This window comes from Argiope bruennichi, chromosome 3, assembly GCF_947563725.1.
Source record: "Argiope bruennichi chromosome 3, qqArgBrue1.1, whole genome shotgun sequence".
Taxonomy (NCBI): domain Eukaryota; kingdom Metazoa; phylum Arthropoda; class Arachnida; order Araneae; family Araneidae; genus Argiope; species Argiope bruennichi.
The window spans coordinates 25719905-25737250 of record NC_079153.1 but is presented as its reverse complement, the minus strand read 5'-3'; the positions used below and the strand labels follow the sequence as shown (position 1 = coordinate 25737250).

The following is a 17346-nucleotide window of genomic DNA, read 5'->3' as shown; positions in this document are numbered from 1 at the left end:
AGTAAAAGACTAATTCCACTTTCATCACTAGATGGCATTGTTAATTATGGCGTAAAGCATAGCTACTTTACTGGTACTAAATACCGTTTTTATCACTGTAGTTGCAGCCTTTCTAAGTCAAAAGTCGATGGTCCAGGATTTTAATGAAATTTTGTATAATGATATATTAAAAAAAGCTCTTTTATTAAAGAAACTCCTCCATGCTTATTTTGTCTTGTAAAATTCTTCAATTAGAATTAGTTTCCACATTTAACGCTAATATGCATTCAATGAATCAGTTACAGTTAGAAATGACATTATTCTTACAACATTGATACTCTATAATACACCATGTAATGTTTGATGTAATATATATTTTGCATTATTTCTCACATTTTAAAATTTTATTATATAATGAAGAAATTATAAAATATATAAATTTATATAATATTAGACATAAATACATTATCATGATAACTTTTTAAATAAATTTACATAAAAGCTATTAATTTTTTTTAAAAAACCATCATAATAGCTGTAAGATATTTAAATGGATGAATTTTTGGATAAATGAAAATCAAAATACTTTAATTATATAAACTTTTAACTCTTTAATCGTGTGACATACGGTCATTAAATTATAAACATATAATTTGAAGCTTATTCTTAAACTTATATCTTGAGATTAAATAATTTAAAGATACTATAATTTGATTCATAACGCTGGAATTGACAAAAATTACACTCGAAATACATGAAAACTTGAAACATTCTTTGGATTCTTAATTGTATATATAAGCCAAAACATACCCGAAATCGAGGATATCAATTAAGAAAACCAAAACAAATATGAGGTCGAAACTAGGCATTAAGTATTATTAACAATTACAATTGTAAAAGAAATGTTTTCTTTGAGTTATTCAAATGCTATAAATATCTCAGAAATAAAACTTCAATCTCAAATGCTACTAAAACAATTCAAACAATATAATCTGCATACATAAAACACTAACGTCAGTGGCGGATAAATCTAGCATATTACTCATTGTCGAATGGCAACAGTTAAATACCAACAAAACGTCATAAGAATTTCAGACTGCTTTATGCATTGAACATTTTTACAACTGTACTGAATCAAAAGCTTAACTTAGCTAATCAATGGAGATGCAATATAAAATTAGATGTGTTCTGAAGGTAGTTCGCCACGTAACTGTAGAGGACATGCAGTCAGAGGAAAAGAGATATAAAAGAAATCAAGAAATAGGCTTCAAACAAAAAGTTCAATCAAGCACAAAAGTAGGCTTAACCATTGTAATCGCAGTAAGACTTAAGATTAATGTACGGTTTCTCACCAAGCCCATCAAAATCGTGCCAATCGTCCATAAACTCTAAAATTCTGCAACCTTGGGTGTATAGCAGAAATGCTAACAAAAAGATTTTAAAGTTGCAATCAAAAATTGTTGCGATTATATTAGTCAAGAAATTCCTCAAAGATTGTTCAATTTTGGCATCCGTATAATAATTTTGAGACTAGGCGTAATCGCTCTGACACGACTACGGAAATTAATACTCATATCTTCCAAAACAATTACCTTTTAAATTTTTTTTTTTTTTAGTATTATCTCAAGACTAATAAAAGTACCTTTTTGATTATATAAATTTCATATCCGTACAATTTTTCATTTTATTGTAATAATATTTTAATTCAATTTTATATATTATCGGGAACAATGTTTTTAAATGATATGATGGAATTCAAACTCTCCAACAAAACATTCAAGCATGTGTTTTTGCCAATCATTCAATCCATAGTAGGATTTTCATTTCCATTTTTATTTCGTGATATACGCGCTTTTTAAATTGAAGTATACTGTTTTAATCGAATTCTTGTGTTTTAGCCGTACTAAATAACTAGGTGAAATGCTTTTTTTAAAAGAAATGCATCTCATATTAATAAATGAACAACCTAATAAGTTAATAATTATTTTCAAATAATATATCTTTCATTTTCCGATTTACAAATATGTATAAATGAATTGCTATACGTAGAACAAAATCCCCTCATATATAACATTTTAAAATCTAGCTAAATGAACAAAATGATTTTAATAACCTTCCTCTTGTTATTCGAGAGCCATTAGCAGTAGTTTAATTTTTACCGGCAACTTTCAGCTAAATGATTTTTCACAATTGTCGCGCCACTGTTCCGGGCCTCTTTTTACTCATGAGAAGAGATTTTCTGCTCAAAAATTCAGAAGTTGAACGGTTCCTTCCTGTGCACAACGGAAGCAATTATGTCTCTCCGTCTTTCAGCATTATCTCTAAGTTGTGTTTAATCCCTCTGGTTTTATTCTACGCAGCAGAGCAATATTTTCCGCTCGAGTTAAATAGCTCGTTACGTGAAAGTTGCTCTTTTTTCCGTTTAAAGTAGATGTCTTCATCATAATTCAAGTTCTTAAAATATGCAGAAATTTTTGCCATTTAGTCTTTTATTAGAGGATATTATTATTGTTTTAGATTATTTAAATTATTTGAAAACTTTACAACTTGGGACACTTTTGACAAGTTCGCTGCTATGGATCATTCCTCTGATTCAGACCACTATCTAATAAGATGCTTACTTCTTTATTATCTCTTAATTGTCGAAGAGAAGTTAACATCTAATTAGATAGCAGATGTGAATCATAGATAATTCACGCAATGAACAACGGATAAACTAAGCAGATATAAACTAACGATAAACGTGTTCTAATTAGCATCGAATTCTACACGAAATAAGAACTTGTGCTGGCACCCAAATGTGGATGGCACGCTGCTCAACGCATTAACTTTCTCTACATTTCCAAAAAAAACCTAAATATTTTATAATACGAAATTATTATTTTATTGAATTACAAAATAATTATTCTTATTTTTGTCTAATGAATATTTTTTATAAAGATTATTCAACCTTTTTCTGAATTTTTGTAATAAAAAAAGAGCAACAGAACAGCGTGTATAAACTCTATTATGTCTCAAATGAATAAAGACTCAAGGTAAATAATAATGGAATATTTCTCTCCAGATGTTTTCAAAGCGTTTAGTATAGTAAAAGATTTAGAGCTAATTTTCCACAATAAAATATTATGAATGCTTAATGTTATAATAAAAATAATAAACATTTACAAAAAGTTTAAAATTCTTAAATAATTTAGTTTCTATAAACCGCTGTCTTTAAATTTCAGAGAAATAAAATTGCTATTTTTATATACAAGGCGTCAACATTGCTAATTTTCTGCTAATACTTATAATAATAAAAGTAGCGTCTAAGTATAAAGTTGTCATATACTATGATGAGACTGCTTACAGCGTCACCTATATATATATAAAATTCAGGTTAATCTTATGTACCTTGAAAACGGTACAAAATACAGGAAGATCGTCAATTGCAAAATTGTAAAGCAACTTCGAATTCTAAAGCAAGGAGGCTTAGTGGTAATAATACGCAGCCCACTATTATTTTATTATATACACCACTTTCATGACCATATTTATAGCTGTTTCCAATTAAATTCGGTTCAGATTTTGAGACAATACCCTATGTATAACTTCTGTTATATAAAATATGGAAAAGAGCTCATGTGAAAGCATTTGAAATCGATAGACCTTCGCTTCAGGAGAGAATTTTACTGCAACAGCAACTAGCTTTTGGCTTTTGTTAGATTTCAGCACGGAAAAACAAAAGCCCCTCCAACTTCGAAGTTCAAGTAAAGCATGACTTCGAGTGATTAGAAATATATAATGGTTATTAGTTAAATATAATAAGGTTAAAGGAATGTTACTAAAAATCGCGTTTTACTTTTCAATCGTTTCTTGTAAAATGGTGTTTTGCCATGAACCGTGATGATGTTTTGACCGTGCCATACCAGAACTGTAAGTTTGGAAAATTCTTATCTTGCATATATATCCCACTGTGGAGGGGAGGAGAACCTCAAATATGAGGATGAAAAGTTTCCAGTATGCTGCCTGCCTCGCTTCTTGGATGGATATATGAAGATTGTGGAGATCAAGTTACCTATATATCCATAATGAGACATAACTTCCCACTGAAGGATTTGTACCATGGCTTGCGATGGCAATAAAGCTCATACCTATTTCGAATCTCCATGCTGCATCCACTGCTGTCATTCAAATTTAATCTCGGTATTTAGGAAGGAAATAAGTATCCCCGTCTTGGTTATCCCACATATACATCATTATCATCTCCTTTTCTAATAATAGATGTCTGGAATCGAGATTAACTTGTAATCTTTATTTGTCTCACTCTATATTGTGAGATAAGTGGTTTGCATACAGTGATTTGTTGTTTTTTCTTTCTTTTAGCTGGAAAATTCCGGTGATCCGTTGAGTTTCAGCAACCCCCATGAGCTGACGTACTGGGAGTGCGTTTACTTTCTCATCGTGACCATGTCGACCGTCGGATATGGCGACATCTACTGCCAGACCAGCCTGGGACGGGGATTCATCGTTTTGTTCATCCTCGTCGGCCTGGTGAGATCCTTTCTGCACGTTCATTCTATCAAGAAAATATTGAAGATATGAGTTACTGTTTTCGAAACTGACTTTTTTTTTTCAAAATTTATTAAGAAGATGTTTTATTTTAAAAACAATCTTATGTAATAACAATCTTAATTTCAAAAATTTTCAATTTTATGACTACGTATAATTATTGATAAATACACTTTATCTGAGCGTGGCAATTGTGAGTAGTAAAGAAGATAAATAGGGTTGTATTAAATAAATTAAATACTCAAAAAACTCTAATTTAAAATTTTATAAGAAATTTAAAATCTAATTAGTACAAAGTGAATATAAAATTATCACATATTAGGAAAATATTAAATATTACATATTTTTGTCTCTGTTTTGTTATACTATAGTTATTATGTTCTATTTTATAAAACTTTTTAAAGTTTGACCCAATACTGTACTTCAAAAATTTTTCTCAACCGTAATTTGTTGAGAACCATTTGTTTATGTTGTGTGTTTGAAATATATCATAAATTCAAAAGAGATTTAAAAAAAAAGTAGTTTCTAAATCTTAAGAATTTGTTAAACATTTTCTTTTTAAAAAGTTTTTTTTTTTAATTAAATACAAACTTTGAAAAAAAAGTAACTAACTAAAATTTAACAGAGTTTTAAATTTGAAGTAAACAGTATTTACAAAATAACTATTTAAGCAAAAAAATTTATTTTGAAAAATATTAAGATATATTTATTTATTTTTGTGTTTATTTTAAATTGTGGTTTAAATTAAATTATTTATAATCCTCTGCAATGCAGTTTACTAACAACATGCTTGAATGTGTGACTAACAGTTACTAACCATTTTGAACCTAATACAGTACAGTTTTGTCAACTAGTCTCCTAGTTTTGTACTACCTACCTAGTGTGCCATTGGAGTTTAGTGTGCTCTTCTACTGATCTAGAAGCTTCAATGTAAGACTGTGTTTAGAAAACGTAATTAATAGTTCATCTAACATAGTAGTGGTTTTGTCTGAAAATATGTATAGTTTATAATCCCGATATTTTAAACTAATAATATCGATATTACTCCATATAGATTTAAAATCTCATGTTTAAAAATGAAATCTCATTACACTGCATTTGTTAGCTACATCAAAAAAAGAAAAATTCGATTGGTAAATAACATTCAAAACAATAGGAGAAAAAAATCGTCTGCTGTTACGAGCAGAAAGGAAAAACAATTCTCAGATTCTTCAATTATTTAAAAATTCTTTCATATTTATTTAACTTGATGAGTTGCTTTCAAAATAGGTGAAATGTGATTATTAAAGTGAAATCTAATTATTTGAAGATATATAATAGGCGTTTTTTTTTTCTAGATTCTGAATAAATCTTCAAAAACAATTTTTAGGTATTTTTTTTAGCGTTCAAAGTTTAAATTAAATAAAGATTTTAATCTATTATCCAAAGTTTTATAAAATTTTTGAATGTTAATACATTTTACTCCATTTTACGCTCTTATTCATCCTGCTGATGGTTTTTATATATATATATATATATATATATATATATATATATATATATATATATCGTATACACTGCGAATGTACTGTAGCTCCTATCTCATGAGTTAATTTAATAAAAATTTTGTTCAATTTAGACCATATTAAGAAGATTTAAAACAAAGGTTTTGAATCTAACATCGAAAATTATATAAAATCTCGCATTATAAGGCATTATGTTTTATGTTTTTAATTCATTTCAAGGAACATTAATGTAAAATCTCCATGGAAATGCCTTTTTGCAATCTTTTTTAATATATAAATTTCATAATTTAAATAATTTATTTATTTTATATAATATATATAATAATTTATTTAATTTTGCGCATATTTAAATTTGTCAGCAATATAAAACTATTTTCCTTTTAGAGTTCTCACTCTTTAAAGCAACTGTAAGGACAAGTAATATATTTCTGTTTGCATACAGAGAATATTCTAGAAAAATTGAACTTTTCGTGTAGTACTAAATGGTCCTTTTTATATATTGTTTTTGTACAGCATGTACAGTAAGATATTTATCCCCTCCCATTCAAGCAATTTCAAAAGAAACATATCAAAAAGCGTAGTCCTAAAACTAACAGAAATGTTGCTTCACGCATATCTTCACAGACAGAGAAATTTTGCAAATCCGAAATTTAAAAATAAATATGAAAATAATATTAAATTAATTATAAGTAAACTTAAAATTAAAAATAATTAATAATAAGTGAAATTCAATGAAAAGTACAACTATAAATATTATTTTATTTATAAATTCGAAAATAGTTTCCCTTCATGTATATTTATTTTTAAAATTTCATGTGTTTTTAGGATCATTTTATTTTTAAGCCGCATTTGAGTAATAACTAAAAAAATCAAAGTTATGATTTTAATAAAATGTAATAATTTCTTAGTTGCAGTTTATAATCAGTTCAATTTCTTAGTTATAATATCTGCATCAAAACAAATCCAAATATAAGTTTTCATTTATTATTATTAAATAATTCAAATTTAGTTTAAAAACCAAAATTTTTTTTAAAGCGAAACCCATCAATTATCATTGTGATATAAATAATTACATTATTTATGCCACATTGAGAACATATATATATTACATTATTTATATCACACTATTACATGCATGAGCCGCTTCTGCTCATCTAACAATTCAATTCATTTTTTTTAATTTCAAGAAAATTATTATAGTAAAGTATCATGACAGACAAAATTAAAAGTGGATGCACTCTACTGGTAACCAATCGAGGCAAGGATTCTCCAAGGAAAAAAAAAAAAGTTTTTATGAAATTTCTCTACACTGAGTGCAATGTATTTTCAGACAGGACCCTGTCCTATTCGATTTATAAGAAAGAATGTGTTTGTTTGTGCCTTAGGCCGTCTTTGCAAGCTGCATCCCTGAAATCATAGATTTAGTAGGAACTAGGCCCAAGTACGGCGGGGAGTACCGTCAAGAACACGGCAAAAGGTACTCAAAACCCTCCATCGCTTGCCTTCCCGCAACGCCACCTGCCTGCATGCACCCTTTCCCACAGAACATCTTCCACCGATAACTAAGGTACACCGCAACATAAATCATCAGAAAAAGTATTTTAAATTAACATGTACGATTTGAAGTAGGTGAACCACACCTCAGTTAAATATTCATTGATTAGTAAGCTGAAAGGCAAAATAAAAGTTTTTATCACTTTGACTGCCTTGGGTTTCACCGTTTGCCGGCAGTTCCATATAAATTACATTATAAGAAATTTAGCACAGCATTCAATGTGTTAATTGGTATTTAATCAATACACAACAAAAAACAATAAACGGACTTCAGAACAATTTAAAATTCCACCCAAAAAAATACTACACTTTGTGCCATCCGTACAGGTAAAGCCTTTTTTGTTGCCAAGTTGTATTTCTTTCTCTACAACAATTTTTCCTTTAAAAATATTTCAGTATATGCACTAGAAGATTTTACAATCATTGTGACCAAGATTCAGTATGGTTTTCAACAATTTTTGACAAAAGAATATTTCCGGATAGTTTACTCACAATATTCCAGGACATAATCACACTAATTCTTGAAAAATAAGATTTCGAGATATAGAAATTTAAAACATAGTATTTACGTTTTAGGACAAACATAAACGTAATTTTCATAAACGTAATTTTTTACCCAACTCAATCATTGTATCTACGTTTTGAACTATCTGTGACTTAAAATCGCCATTCTTTCAAATTAGTCCAAATGTCTGCGTCTCTACTGAACATAATTATGAACTCTCAAAAACATAACGAGCTAGATAAAAGAAATTTGTTTATAGACTTTTTACGTTAGATATGTATATCTAAATGATAGTTTCGCTGAAATGTATCCAAGGAAACATTTATGTCCTATTGTATAAATTCCAGTAACTTAAGAATCAACTAGTTAAATTAATAAAAGTCACCCTAAACTGTTTACTGCATTGTTGCAGATCATTATGAGATTTCATTCTATATAAATCTATATAGGTTAAGTATTATTTATCAGCATGAAAACAGACATTATAACTCAAAAATGCGTGACAAAGTATAGAAAAGCATAATTCGATATCAACAGCAAATCGGTAGGTGATCATCGGTAGGTCATAGATCTGTGCCAAATTCTGATCCAAATCACTCAAATAGAAAAAAATGATCCGGATCAATCATATTTAAAAATGTATACTCGATTTTTTTTCGCTGCACGGCGAAATTAAACTTAAAAGACAATAAACAATGAAAGTATGCGAGTAATGTTGATGAGTCCATCACACTATCAAAATGGAGCTTCTTTTTATTGGCGTATATGGGAGCATCAAATCCCGAAACCGCAACTAAATTGAGAAGTAAAGTTTGATATGTGACATCAATATCAGTATTGTAAATCTATCGGTATAGTCAGGTATGGATCTTGTGCCTTTAAATCCCAATCCCCAGTCCCAATCAAACTACGGTCCAAATCCATCAAATAGAATAGCGCCATTTCAAAATGCGTTCTATATTCTTTTCTGCATGATGAAGCGAAACGTATTGTGGACCTTATAATGGATTTATGTGTGAAGGTCGATGGATTCATCAATAGATAATGTCTGTTTATGTCTTTGTATCTGAGATTAATACCTCAAAAATGCAACCGGGTTTAGGAAAAAAAATTGATATGCGTCTTTAACTTTAAAATCGTAGATCTCTATTATAATTTTTGTCCAAATCTATCAAATGAAAAAAAGGTGCATACATTCCTCATCTTAAATGGAAAACAATAAAAATCCTGTACCTGAATCGTATTTTCATCCAAATCCATCATTATGAAAAAGTACTGCTTCTTCCAGTTTTCAAAATATTTTTACTTTTTCAAATGTATCTTTGTTTCATAAGTGTTTTTTCAATCTATTTTATGCAAAAATTCAAAAATTGAAGCATTTTAAAACATTTTACTGAACATTTTTTTTGAAAACCGCATTTGCATCTGCAAATTGATAATTACAGCGATGAGCAACCTGGAGAATGCAGTGAGTTCCATGATCGTTCCCATTATCATTTTATCAGTTGTTTTGTAATACTGACTTGAGAAAGGCAACAATTGCCAAAATTGGGCTGAAATTTAATTTTTTACTCTCCTTTAAAATTTAAAATTCAGCTCTTATAATACTTTTCACTCGCAGTCTACAAACGTTTTTAACAAATTTATCGAAATTTAATTTGATTTGTTTACAAATCACAAAAGAATGTCTTCTAATGTCGACTAGAAGCACAGGAACATTTTCTGAAACGTTCAAGTGAAGAGTAACTTTCTTTACTCTACAATGAAGCTAAAATAGAACAGTCTATTATAGATGAATACGAGTTAATCGATAGGAGAACAATTCTGAATTTCCAAAATAAAGCACTAGCCTTTGATTCTTTGTTGATAGAAAATGCTTCGAGTATCTAGTTTCTAAATCTAGGGATAAAAAAATTGACTGTAACAAAAGCTATCGATTCTTAAAATAACCCGGGTTTTAATGGTCATTCCTGTGTAAGGTTTAGCATCTGCGAGGATGCCTACGCCGCAGTTATTTCCAAAATGCACTTGAATGTTTCAGGAAATGTTCCTATGCTTCTAGACGACATTAGAAGACTTTCTATTGTGATTTCTAAATGAATCAAATTACATGTCGATAAATTTGTTAAAAATGGTTGTAGACTGCGAATGAAAAGTATTATAAGAGCTGATTTTTAAATTTTACAGGAGAGTAAAAAATTAAACTTCATCCCAATTTTGGCAGTTGCTGCCTTTCTCAAGTCAGTATTACAAAACAACTGAAAAAATGATAATGGGAACAATCATGGAACTCATTGCATTCTCCAAGTTCCTCATCATTGTAATTATCACTTTGCAGATGCAAAGGCGGTTTGCAAAGAAAATATTCTGTAAAATGTTTTAAAATACTTGAATTTTTGCATAAAGTAGATTGAAAAAACACTTAAGAAACAAAGATACATTTGAAAAAATAAAAATATTTTGAAAACTGGAAAAAATTGAACTGGAAAAACAGGAAGAAACAGAGTTGGTTAAAAAAAGAGAGAGAGATGAATTAAAAAGTTTCTAGTTTATCAAATTATTCGTTAAAAAAATTTGCCGATGATTTAAAAAATATCCCATTTAGTTCCTAAACTAAGAAATAATAAGATTAAATAAAAAGAAATCTATTTCTGTAAAATCCTTAAATTCTTAATTAAATTTAACTATTAAATAACATGAAGTTTTTTTCCGCATTAGGACATCTGAGCGAACTTTAACTAAGAAATCTGCTTTATCTTTATATGAACTTCAAAAACAGAAAAATTATCATACCGAATTAAACAAAAGAAAACAGCATAAAAATAGCATTTTGAAACAAGGAACTGCATTAAAATTTACAAATATAAAAATGAATGTAAATTATTTCCGAAAGAATAAACACCGAAGCAAAATTCAACTGATTTTATTAAGAAAATTGTTCAAAAATTAAGAATATTGCATTTTAAAAAAATATTTGTGCCAAAAACATACTTTTTAAAGTAGTTTTGGTACCTTAAAGTGTACGGGACATTAGATTGTTTTCCCAGTTTGAATCTCATCATTTACAACATTTTGCCAAAAAAATGCCAAATAAAAAAAAGCCTTATTTTTTTTACTTCTCGTTTTCGCAACTGTTTATATATACATATATTCAAGATATAAAGATATCTTGAAATAAATTTTTATCAAATTCACTACCAAATGGCACCATTTATAAGAAATCAAATTTCATTAATTTGATCGATTAGCTGATAATTAAGATAAGATCATATTAAAATGAAATACTTTTATCAAAAACATACAGATGTGAGCAATTTTAAAAACTCTTACATGCAAAGAAATGAGTGAAAAATTGACTGCAAAATTCCGTCATCATAAACATGAAACAAGTCTAGTTTAAAAAAAAACCGTGGAAAATATCAGTGACATTATTTAATCTCAAATTTCCTTAATTTATTACAATACACAAAAGACTGATTTTATAATAATTCCTCGAGAGATAATCAAATTGTTTTTTATATATAAATACCATTTCTTGTCCAAGAGTAACTCTCAAATAAAGTACTTTGGCTTGTAAGAAAAAGACCTTAGTTTTCGAATGGAAGAAATGTTCTCCCATCACAGCAAAATGGAATGCTCCCTCCCACCATCCCATTGTCCGAAATGTTTCGCAGCCGCTGCATTGTCTGCCGTCGTTTTGATCTAGAGGTATTTCTCGCTATTTCATGCATGTTTCCATTTTTCAGCCCTTGTTTAAAGATTTTTTTAACTATAAATTTCTTTTGAATATTATTTTTTTTTCTCAATATACATCATTTTTTCTGTTTTAAAATCACAGAATACCGCCGACTGATCCAAAGTTTGTTCTGTGTTGTTAACGCTGAAAATGGCTGTTATGAATTTCATAAGCATATTACTTTTTCTTTTCATATTTGCATATATTTTTCTAAAACACCAAAATCGAATTTCCGAAAAAAAAATTGGTTTGGGGTTTTCCTTAATAACTAAAATCATCACAATTATATAGTTTTCAGCAATGTTCAGGAAGAATACATCCATAGTAGCTATTAAAATTGCTACCCGTAGATGTATAAATATATATATTTTGTCAATGGAATTAGTTTCATTTTTACTTTATTAATATGTTTTAATATAATTTTTGAAAAATTTGTAAACGATGTTATGTACAAAAGTAATGTACAAATTAATTGTTATGTACAAGAATTAATTTCAAATAATATTCTTTTCGCTTCCTCATGCTTCGATATAAAATAAAAGAAATTCAAAATTTATTGACCCGAAAATAGCAAACTAGATCAGTACACATAAATAAAAACATCGTAAATTAATTTTCTAACCCTTTGGTATTAAACATTGATTATAACTTGAGAAAATCTAAGTTGGACAAAAAATAATTTTCTTTATTACATTCTCAGATTATCTGAAAAAAATAAATGCAAAATTTTGCAGTAAATATTGGATTGTGTCAAGAAATACAAGGTGTTCAAAAGTGCATACTTTTACAAAAATGTATTTATGTAAAATCGACAACTATCGACAAAGTTTGAAACTTAACCGATATAATCCAGACACTGTGGCGAGCACGGATGGATAAAAATGCAACCATTGCTAAGAATATTTCTTAATAATTTTATATTATTATTAAAAATGGATGTTTTCAGCTTGCTCATTGTAGCTGGACTGAAAGCTATCAAAAAATTGCTGCTTATCAAAAAAATTGGATCACTGCGCTCTGAAATTCTTTGATGTAAGCAATGGCGTGAAACTTGTTTCGAGCTTCTGTTTAACTCAGCGGCACATCTCCAGACATAACAGCCAATTACCAGAGAAATCTAGATTTCTACCATATATAATTCGTTGGAGACACAGTATCCCATCTCATTTGGATGGGCTTCAGCCCGAAGGTATTAATATAATAATAAATTTCAGTTATGAAATTTTTATATCATTATTAATTGTTTATGAAACAGCAACTGATAGTACATACATATCATTGTTTCACAAAAAAAAAAAGAAGAAAAAAGAAAAAGAAGAAGAAACGGGAAAACTATTTTTTTTTTCATTCGTCACCTTACAGTCATCGTTAATACTATTTTATATTAACGAAATTAAAATCTAATTTTAAAATATGGATAACATATGCAGGTTTGAAACTTATCCTATATAATAAACCATAATTGTAAATAAAAAAGAAAATTATAAACACTTTATTAAGATTTTAACACACATGTTGCTTCATTTTTAGACATTTTTCTCCTAATTTTATTGATTGTTCAAATAAAAAGAAAAGGTCTCATGTTTTATAAACATTTTTCATATATATTATTCGTATATCAAGAATCAATATATTCTTAAGCTAAAAAATATACTTTTCTATAAAATTTTCTTTATACCATCCTCTTTTTCTGACACATTACATTCATATAAAATGTATTAGGTATAAAATAATTCATTCCTACTGCTGAAAAGTATATGAATTATAAAAATATAAAAGTTTTTATTTGAAGCTGCATTTTTAGTCACAGCCATAATTTCTACTAATAATAAACTAGAATGTCTGTGTGTGCTGGTATTCTGAAGGCTAGATCGTTTGACATAGTTCTTCCAAATTTGGCACAGATATTTTTTGGAGAGGTGAAACTCATTCTTTGGAGTGTTCATTAAAATATTTCACTTAGAATTTTCTTTACTTCAGAATTAAGCTATATTTTGCCTTTATTTTCCAAATAACTGTTAAAGATATTGTTCATACAACTAATTTTCACACTATTTAAAATTTTAAAAATGTCCTATTAATAATAAAAATATAAGTGCCCTGTACATTTTCTCAGAATTTTGGGAATTTTAAAAAAAATTGCATAATTTTCAACAATAAATTATATTGTTGCACACAAATTCACACTATGTCCATTGTTTCATCAGATATTTGATGGCGTAATTTCTTCCATTGCTTGACGCCAAAAAAAAAAATTCTGTATAAAATCTTTATAGCTTACATATGAAATAAGGAAGTTTGCTTTGTCACAAAAGTCAGAAGTTAAATGGACCGGACAATCATGTTTTTAATAACACTATGTTGTCGTGGGATAGTTGTTGTTTATTCTATGATAATTTTAATAACCATTCTTATAGAGGATGAAAGATGGTTCTTTATTAAGGTGATATATTAGGTTAGGGTCTTGGCTCTATTAGGATGGTTCTATGAACTTCTCTAATAGAAGGTGAAGGGTCGTTCCATATCAGGAGACCATATTGGGATAGAGTCTTGACCTGAATAGAATGTTTCTCTGTATAATAACAGAAGGTGAACGTTGGTTTCATATCAGGATGACATATTAGAATAGGGTGTTGACCCGATTAGGATGTTTCTAGGAATCATTCTAATAGAGTGTGAAGGAGGGTTCGTATTAGGATGATATATTAGGATAGGATGTTGACTCGATTAAGATGATTCTATGACGGATTCTAATAGAAGATGGTTTTGTATTATGACGATATATTATAATAGTGTCTTGACTCTATTAAGAAGGTTCTATGAGGATTTCTAATATAAGAATGAAGGATGGATCTGCATTAGGATGATATTAGGATAGGATCTTAACTCGATTAAAACGATTCTATGAGGAATTTTAATAGAAAATGAAGGACAGTTTCGAATTAGGACAATATGTTAGAATGGGTCTTGACTCCAGGATAGTTCTAAGAAACATCCTAATAAAGGATTACAGATGGTTTCATATTAGAATGGTATATTAGGTTAGGATCTTGACTCTATTAGCATAGTTCTATGAACTTTTCTAATAGAAGGTGAAGGAATGTTCTCTGTCAGGAGGCTACATTGTGATTGTCTTGATCAGGGTAGAATAGTTCTATGAATAATAATAGAAGGTTAGTAGTGTTTTAGGATGATATAATAGGATATATAGGGATAAGGTTCTATGAATCATTCTAATAGAAGGTGAAGGATGGTTCCATGTCAGGATGACATATTAGGATAGAATCTTGACTTAATCAAGTTGATGGTTCTATGAGGGATTCTAATAAAGTATGAAAGATGGTTCTATGTTAGGATTATATATTAGTATAGGGTCTTGACTCATTTAAGATGATTCTATGAAGCATTCTGATAGATGAAGGACGGATCCATGTCAAAATAGTATATTAGGATAGGGCCTTGACTCGATTAAGATGGCTCTATGAAGCATTCTAATAAATGAAGAATGGTTCTATATCAGGATGATACATTAGAGCAAGATTTTTACTCAATTAGGATGGTTCTATGAACTATTTTAATGGAGTCAGTAATATACAGTGATCAAAAAAATAAATAAAGTAATTATAAAATATAAAAACATGTATAATATAAAAAATATGGTTTTAATGTCTATTATAATTTGATAATTAAAAATATGAAACAATTATGAATATTATGCAATGATTAAGAAAATTAATTACAAGTAAACATAAACAGTATTCGCAATGAAGTCCGATAGTGCCGATCATAAAGCCGCATTAAATAATTAGTAACTCTAGCACATGCACTAAATGAATCCAATACAAACGCCTTAATAAAAGAATGAAATACCCCAGTATTCAGATGTTGCTGTAATCCCATCCTCTCAAAACACTCGTTAAGAAACAGGAAATAACAACAACGAATTTATATAATTTGGAATTTTTTTTAATAAAAGAGAAATGGTGAGGTAAAAGCTATCCTACATATGTGCTTGCGATTTAATGCATGAGTGTCTATATCTATTAAATTACACAGCAATGAAGGCTCATTTTATTGGGTCTTGAGTCTTGCACGGAACAAACTTTGGTGATTCGTCGGCCTCTTTCTGTTTGTATTCCCCATCTTGTCGCTTATCTTGGGTGTTTCTATCGGTATCTGTTTCTCCCCTGGGTTCACGCAGGCAGTGTTCGCCAGTTGGATACCAGAAATTACCGAGCTGATTGGACACCCGTCCAAATACGGAGGAGTTCTCAGAAAGGAAGGAGGAAAGAGGTAATATATCAAGAAACACAGTCAGGGTTTGTCTTCTCTTGCAGCTACATCCACTGGATGGGAGGAATTAATTATTTTCATTCTTCAGAATTAATACTATCTAATTCGAAAAAAAAAATTAAAAACATGATTGTTTTTTAAATATTATATTATTTTTAATTATTAGATAAATAGCATGTTTTTTAAAACCGTGGTATCATATCATTCATTTAAAAAATAAAAGAAAAATTATGAGTAGCTTTTAATATAATGCATAAAACAAAACAAAAATATGATGGGTAATATTCGTGCAAAAATACAATAAATAGTTTTTAATATAATTTATAGAATTTTTCAAAAATAATGTAATACACAGAATTCGTGTAAAAATGTATGATTTATAGGATAGGAAAAAAATTAGCAGTTTTTAATATAATAGCTATGGAATTCGCAAAATACAAAAAATTAGCACTTTTTAATAGCAATAAAATTTACAAAATACAAAAAAATTAGCAGTTGTTAATATAATAGCTATAGAATTCGCAAAATACAAAAAATTAGCACTTTTTAATAGCAATAAAATTTACAAAATACAAAAAAATTAGCAGTTGTTAATATAATAGCACTAGAATTCGCAAAAATTACGAATAGAATTCACAAAATACCAAAAAAATGGGCAGTTTTTAATATAATCGCAATAGAATTCGAAAAATAAAAAAAATGCATTTTTTATATATACCAATTAAATTAGCAAATTACAAAAAAAGCAGTTTTTAATGCAATAGAATTAGCAAAATATTTAAAAATGCAGTTTTTAATATAAACCAATCGAAACCAATTGGTTTAATATAAACCAATCGTTGAAATTCACAAAATACAAAAAATTAACTGTTTTTAATATAATAGCAATAGAAATAGCAAAATACAAAAAATTAGCATAAAATAGCAACAGAATTCGCAAAAAAAAAAATCAAACGGAATTCGCAAAATATAAAATCATTAGCAGCTTTTAATATAACAGCTATAGAATTAGCAAAACACAAAAAATAATAGTTTTTAATATAACAATAGCATTCGCAAAACACAAAAAATTGTATTTTTTAATATAAACAAATGGAATTCGCGAAATACAATTCGCGAATACAAAAGAATTTACAGTTTTTAATATAATAACAATAAAATTCTCAAAAAATTAGCAGTTTTTAATATAAAGGCAATAGAATTTGAAAAATACAAATTAGCAGCTT

The 17346-nt window shown here is 28.4% G+C and overlaps 1 protein-coding gene across 1 annotated transcript in view; it reads left to right on the top strand.

The window, feature by feature from the left end:
• The window catches only part of LOC129962640 (calcium-activated potassium channel slowpoke-like), a 288136-nt gene that overhangs the window by 172325 nt on the left and 98465 nt on the right, over window positions 1-17346 (top strand). Inside the window, exons 7-8 of the mRNA XM_056076504.1 lie at window positions 4342-4509; window positions 16029-16120. Coding sequence (XP_055932479.1) covers window positions 4342-4509; window positions 16029-16120 — 260 coding nt within the window. The remainder of the gene's footprint in view (window positions 1-4341; window positions 4510-16028; window positions 16121-17346) is intronic.